At 45.6% G+C, this 7,500-nt stretch overlaps 1 protein-coding gene across 3 annotated transcripts in view; it reads right to left on the bottom strand.

Annotated features, from left to right (window-relative positions):
- The window catches only part of dgkh (diacylglycerol kinase, eta), a 53,055-nt gene that overhangs the window by 20,972 nt on the left and 24,583 nt on the right, over positions 1 to 7,500 (bottom strand). For all 3 annotated transcript variants that reach the window (XM_078286066.1, XM_078286064.1, XM_078286065.1), the window contains 4 exons: positions 6,949 to 7,053; positions 4,878 to 5,010; positions 1,040 to 1,146; positions 108 to 233 (listed from right to left, as the gene is read on the bottom strand). In XM_078286066.1, the coding sequence (XP_078142192.1) occupies positions 108 to 233; positions 1,040 to 1,146; positions 4,878 to 5,010; positions 6,949 to 7,053 (471 nt within the window). The remainder of the gene's footprint in view (positions 1 to 107; positions 234 to 1,039; positions 1,147 to 4,877; positions 5,011 to 6,948; positions 7,054 to 7,500) is intronic.

The raw sequence follows: 7,500 nt of genomic DNA, 5'->3' as shown, positions 1-7,500 counted from the left end.
ACCATGATGAACTTCTCATTTAATTTAAATCCTGTGTAAATGGTAATTTAACTCGGCTGAGGCAAATCAAGCGTTTACAATGTATGCTTATGTGACGGATATCTTACCATAGCTTTGCACCAAAGGCAGCGCCAGTCCTGCAGTCTCAATACGCTGCCACATGTCTTATCACACACAGCACACTTGGCACTGACAGGCAGGTTGCCCGCCAACCACTGGTGAGGCATAGCAATCTGCGGGTTACACACGCACACACACACATACACACACACAGACATACACTCCATTAGGAAAATGGACAACACTTGCACACGCTGTCTATTTCTATCTATTATTTCCTCTGGGAGCACTCTTTTGTTGCTTTTCTCGCATCTTTCTCCTTTCTCAGTCACTTCTGAATTCATGTGCATAATAACATAATAAAACAGCTGTATTGAAGCACACACACTGGGGTTCGACAATTGAAGCTGCCAGTAGCCGACATTTTGTGTCAATACATAATATCTATGACCATTCTTACAGCCAAAAAATTACAAGGATTCAGTGTTTCCCCCAGAATGTTTTTTTCTTGGCTGGTGGAAAAGCCTCTGAAACAGTATTTAGATCACGGGACACTAAAACTCTCCATTGAAACCCAGACTAACCTAATTCTTTAAGGGTTCGCAGCTCTTACATGTAGGGTGACCCATCTCACATATTCAACAGTAGGGGAAACTCTGGGATACATTACTGCCTTAAAATGAAGAATTAATTTACAAAAACATTATTGCACAATTACATGAAAGGTTTTACAGACTGCTTTTATGTAGCTGTGGTCAGGAAAAAGAACCTGCATCATATTGGCAGTAGACGACATTACTGGCAGACATTTTTTTTTTTAAAAGGGCTGATATCAGCCAAGTATATTAGCAAATATATTGGTCTAACCCTGAAAACACACACAAAAATGCTGGACACTCCAATGGACATACACACACACACACACGCGCGCTCACACACACACACACACACACACACACACACACACACACACACTTACCCCATCCTCATCCTCAATGATATCCTTCCCTATGGAAGCTAGGGTCGTCCATTTACAGTTATTAGTGGCTCGGACGGCACAACGTTTGTGGGCTTTGAATTTGCACACTGAAAAACACAAACAGCCGACATACACATCTGTCAGTCTGTATGACAATCATTTCCACTTTTTTTAGCAGTTCATAATAGTCAACAGCTTCATATTTTAGCACTGTAAGAGATGGATACAGTTGAAGAATAAAACATTTAGGTGTTTTGTAGTAATGGGTTGCTTCAATAACTGAAAACAAATATCAACAAAAATTCTATAATCTTCTATAGCTTTTTTCACAAGGCTCAAAGTAATTGTGCAAAAACATGCAGGACAGATGTAAAATACATTGATCATATGTGGAACAGAAGCGGCCCGCACAGTACAGTCTCATAATGAATCAAGCCCTAATGAGCTGTCAGTACTTAGCAATTACTAGCCTCCCTAAGCCTGTTCTGCAGCTACGACTCTGACAGACAGTAGCAAAGCCTGAGGACTTAGCTCCACACTGCAGGTCTCAATCCATTTATCTGTATCCAGCGGCATGCAACCTAGCCAAGCTAAGAAAACCCTGAGCCCTGGGCCCCATATGCTGCTTGATCCAGCTCCATATTATACTGTCTGGATTACTGTGTTAAACCACACAGATACCTCAGATACTGACACTGACACTGACACATGCATGTGTTCTGGTAGCATTAGTCACTTTGCTCACTTTGCAGGGATAGAGTGGTGCAAATGAATAACTCTTGACTTTTCTGCTACATGTTAAATGTAATCTACTTCCTCATAATCCTCACTGGCCTCATCTAAATACAGATTCAACACATTAGCACTGAGGGCCAGACCAAAGGACACAGTAGCCCACACCAGGCCAAAATATTTCACATGTTTTTGTTTTGTTTTGTTTTGCTCTTTTGCCAAGTCATCCATCAACTCAACAGCTTCCTGTATTGGGAGATTTACATGTATGGTAAGGCAAGCGTAGTTCAACCCTGGTTTCTATTGGGCAGACCTGTCATCTAGACCTGCTTATTCCCATGGTGAACTTATGTGGGAAACTCCACCCGGAAGAGTCCAGCTATAAGTCCTGCAAAGGTTGTGAATCGAACATACATTAATCACTTCAGAGATTACCCACTAAAAAACGTATTAGAAACATCTCAAGAATCCCAAGGGATATAGGTTCACATTTTGGCCCACTATGCTACCGGAATCTATCTTAAATTCCATTGTAGTTGTGTTGTGGTCTATCATATAAGTCCTCACTTATATGCTGAAGTATATACATTCGGAATATATATACTTGCCAATCTTCCGGGTAGAGTTTCCCACCACAAGTGTTCAAATAGTTGCCATGGGAATAAGGTCAAGAGAGGATTCCTTTTACAAAACAAAAACTAAAAAAACACTTTCAAGCTGGGTGATGAAGTGACTCTAACACTGACATCCCCCTGGTCATGTACGTCTGTCCAGGTGCATGTGCGCTCTGTATGCATGAGAAAAGCCACTGTAACACAAGGAGCAGCAAGTGGTCACATGTTAGATGGAACTTCAATGCACTTAACGCAAGTGGCTCTGGACCAGAGTGTCGGCACAATGAGTGAAATGTAAATGTAATGTGAATACTTCATATGACAACGTATGGGCGGAGAGAAATTGCTCTCACTGGTTTCTCCATTATGGATGAGATAGGCACTTAGCGGAGTCATAAATAATGTCTATACTCTGGAGAGCTGTGTTTCCAACAGCCCCACCCCTCGCTCATACACACACACACACACACACACACACACACACACAAACTTTGGTGTCATCAGGCATCCTACAGATATCTCCGCTCGGTTTGAGACCGCCAGGAAACATGGAGCCCGATCCAAACAAAGTCAGTCATATCCGGCAGCAGCAATCGATGTCTCAATCTAGCTACCACTAAATGCTGTTAGGGAGCATTAGCAGAACATTAAGAGAATGCAGAGGACATGATACCGCAGCCTGTTAATGGCTGTACTCATCCCTGGGCATTCTCAAATCAGACTGGAACAAAACACTGTGCGTGCATGTGAGTGTGTGTGTGATACAGAGATAGAAAGAGTTTGTGTTTGTGTGTGTGTGTGTGTGTGTGTGGCTGGGTAGCACAGATCGATCCCCATCGACCGTCCTGCCCCGGAAATCGAAGGGAAATATAAGCAGCTCTGATTGCTGTGAAATTGTTTGTCTGGCTGCTCTCAACGTTTAATAGAGACACTCTCCCCCTCTCTGTGTTTTTCTCTCTCTCTCTCTCTCTGCCATTCTCACATACTGTTACTCCGCTTCTCGCGGGCGTTTCTCGCTCTGTCTCTCTGCCTCTTCCGCCTGAGTCAATACAGTATCCATACGCTCCTATTGGATTGGATTGAACAGCCTCTTTATTCGGTATGGATCTACAGCTTTATCTGAGCGTTACTTATTGACAGCAAAACAAAACAACTGTCAGTTTGTTTGCTGTCAACAAGTCTGTTAATTCCGTATGGCATGGGATCAAATGAATGTGAGAGAGAATCCTAATGGCGCTAATACGGAGCTCCAGTCACTACAGCGGGTCGGCAGTGAAGCCACGTGTTTTGATGGAGGTCCTGCGATCTCAATTGAGTTGAGCATTATCTTCCTATTGTTGGTTAAGGGTTGCGATGGGAGGGTGGTAAGCTGATTTAGATCTGAGCACCAGAGCACCGGATCTCTCTCTCTCTCTCTCTCTCTCTCTCTTTCTCTCTCTCTCTCTCTTTCTCTTGCCCTCTCTCCTCTGGATATGAGAGGGCCTCATTGCAGTGGATAATGAGCACTCGATGGAGAGGCTCTTACTGCCCACACACATGCACACACATGCACACACATATCAACACACACACACACACACACACACACAGGGGAACATTAGCCTAATTAGAATGAGAGGATATGCAGATGGTGCTCATTAAGTTCTGCTGCCTGTCACTGACACTTTACATTACACCAGCTAAAAGAAAGCAAAAAATAGTGCCCCCCCCTCCCCCTCCCCCTCCACCACCCGCATGCCCCCCCCCGCCCCACCTCACTGTTCTTTCACAGACGAGGTGTGGAGATGACTAAAGCCAGACACTAGACACCGAGGATCAGGGAACAAGGGGCTGTGGCGTCATTCACCGGCTGAATGAGCAGATTTTTAGCATATTGTGTGAATGGGGAGACGAGAGATGCTAAAATTAAAAGGTTCGATTCGACGCCTAACTAACAATCGCTATGAGGTAAGAGCGCATGCATACGGGCTGACGCACACGAGCGTTCACTTTGTCTACGCAATGTTAATGGCAGTTCACCACTAGCTTCCTCCATCCCTATCCTTCCTGCTAACAGCTTGATAGGCATCCAGCCTCACAACAACCCACAGCGTTTCAGAGACTCACGCCGGCTCCAGCATATCCAACCTGCTTCACTTGCACAGACAGTTGAGCAAAGAATCCCACTTCTTCTCGGTTCACAGGTTCACAAGTCTCATTTCCATTTTATCCAAGCTTATCCAGTATAATCCTACACCTTCCCAGTTTACAGGCCAGCAAATTCCAAGGCTTGTGGTTCCAATTGATTCGACTCAGCACTACACCCAAGCTGGGTTAAATAGGAAAAGAGAGTAGAAAGTCCCTCTGTGTGTGTCGCAAGCAAATACAGCAAAGCAGGACTGTGTGCTTCACCATGAACACACACACTGTATGAGCATGTATTTGACAGTAAATATGTGTATATATATTTGTATGTCCACGTCTGGGTGTGTGTGTGTGTGTGTGCTGCTTACCTTCGCAGGAGAGGCCGTGGGAGGTGACCCCAGACAAGCTATCTTTACAGACGTTGCAGAAGGTGGGGCGTGCATGGGAGCAGGCGTACCAGTTGTGCATCCCTGAGAAATGTTCCACATTAAACTGTGCCGTCTGGCAAACGAGAGGTTAAAACAGGTTGGCAGCACAGAAAGGCAAGTACAGTGCACTTCATCATCATGACTAACACATCTATTACACAACGTTACAAGCAGGTCACTTTTTTGAAGAAATACTGCAATTAACAAAAAGTATTTGACTATGTTTTACTATGGTAATAGGTGTTGTATTTCATTATATTTGCAGTAAAGTTGTTACACATAAACATTCATTTCAAATGGTCTTGTTCAACACCACACTCCTCTCCCTGAACCCACTGCCAGACACACACACTCGCACTCAACACCTGATCATTGATTCCTTGTCTATTAGGTTTGCCTTAGTAATGTCTGGTGCTACTGCTCTATAGAGACTCATGAGGACTGTCTGGGAAGCTGTCTGGCGTACGGAAAGCACACAGCATGGCATACAACATGGCCACACAGGAGGAGCCCTCCACTCGCTGACACAGTCATTAGTGTGGCTCCACTGCTCCGCGATGCAAACAAGAGCAACGCTGGTCAAGAAAACTGGATGGTTCTGTAACAGTGTTAGTGCCGGGGCCCGCTGTGCACGCAACCCAGTGTGAGCGGTGCACTGTACATGTGTGGGCGTTGCGTCTGCAGTACTTGGCGCCGCCGTACATACAGTTTGTATTTGTGTTTGACAAGTAGCATTGTAACATGTAATAATAAACCGGGACACTCGGATTCCTACAGTAACATATATGGAGGAGAGCCCAGTAATTAATTGTTTCTGGGCTGACATCTTGGCAGGTGTGTATGTGTGTGTGTGTGTGTGTGTGTGTGTGTGCACATGTGTGTGTACGGTGGTGTGCGAGCTCTGGGGGTGCTGCTGCATTGCAGTGCAGTGGGGGCTGAGGGACGGGGTCTTATATAAGATTTCCTCCCAAATCAAAGCCATTAACATGCAGTACTGCTTTCCTCCTGCGCTCTCCTCCACCCAGAGCTCCGCACAACCCGTCGCTGTCAACAGATAGCCCACATTTAGACTCTTTTTTACATCTTCCACTGACGTGAAATATTTAAAAGCGGATCCGTTTGGTGAAAAAATGCCACAGTGGCACTTCAGCAGTCGGTCTGTTTTCTAGATTCTGCGTGAAAGATTGTATTTGATAAAAGAGCTGAGCACCAAAATGAGTATTGTGATGCTCAGTTGAATGGTGGACACCACCTCTCCATCTGTTATCTAATGAGGCACCAAAAACAGGTCAAAGATTTGGGCTGCTGCAGAATAAGACATTTTGCTTTGTGATGGTCGCCATTGTGTCTCTTTTGTGTGATTGCTTTGAAATGTGTGAAATGTGTGGGTTTTTGCGTGTATGCATGTACACTGTGCATCCCTATGAATGCGTTCATCCCATACATGTGTGTGTGTCTGTGTCTCTGTGTCTGAATTTGTGGGTGTATGTCTATCTGTGGCTGTATATGTGCGTGTATCTGACTGTCTGTGTCTGCTTATGCATGTATGGCAGTGCTTTGGGGCTGGTTGTATGCGAGTGTGTGTGTGGCTTCTGCATAAGCAACTCCAGTTACCCAGTTATCACGCTACACAACACACATCACTTATTCCACATCTTTACACTTTACACACCCATCTGGGTTCACTGCTACTCTCCACACCCCGATATCAGCAGAGCCACATAGTTACAACAGTATCACAGCAACAGGATACACGCACTTTTAGAAATATCCTCAAATAGTAACACTTGGTAACAAAATAATATAAAAAAAAGGGCAATAGTTTTGTCTGAATCTCCAAGAGAAGACATGCCTGATCACGGATCCATTGTTCTTGCGGCACTATCTCCATCGCTCCGCATCTCTCGTCCTGCGCTGACTATCCCTCTCTCTCCCCCCCCCCCCCCCCCCCCCACACACACACACACACTCTCACACAGTGTATCTGTTGATTTGGTAGGGGGGCTCTTACCTCGTAATGCTCTCGGGACTGGACGGACTTCAGTGAACTGATCCAGTCCTCCATCTCTTTCCTGTTCTCGGCACAGAGGATGAGCCTACGGAACGGGGTGATCACCTGGCGAGAGAGAAAGAGAGAGAAAGAGAGAGTGAGAGGGATGGTTGGATGGGTGAGGGTGTGAGATAGAGAGACAGAAAGAGGGAGAGAGAGAGAGAGAGAGAGAGAGAGATGAGTGTTTCCAGTCCTCTCCTCCTCAGCCTGCGGTGCCACTGAGCAGAGAGAGCGATCGGCTCCGTCTTTAAGAGGGAAGGGACGAGAAGCCCCCTCCCTCCTTCCCTCTCTCTCTCTCTCTCTCTCTGTCTTCTCCTTGTGCTCTCTCTTTCTCTCTCCCTCCCTCATTTACTGTAGCTCACTCATCTCCTAACACCTTCTTCAGCTCTGTCCTAGCTCTAGCTTTTTTTCTTAACCCTCTCTTAACCCTCTCTCTCTCTCTCTCTCTGCCCCCTTGCTCTCCCTGGGCTGCAGCTTTGAGGCAGATGCACGGTGACAGGCGAACCGCCTTAG

This window comes from Centroberyx gerrardi, chromosome 10 (genome assembly GCF_048128805.1).
Source record: "Centroberyx gerrardi isolate f3 chromosome 10, fCenGer3.hap1.cur.20231027, whole genome shotgun sequence".
Classification (NCBI taxonomy): Eukaryota; Metazoa; Chordata; class Actinopteri; order Beryciformes; family Berycidae; genus Centroberyx; species Centroberyx gerrardi.
The sequence above is the reverse complement of the archived record's forward strand: the minus strand, read 5'-3'. Positions and strand labels throughout refer to the sequence as shown.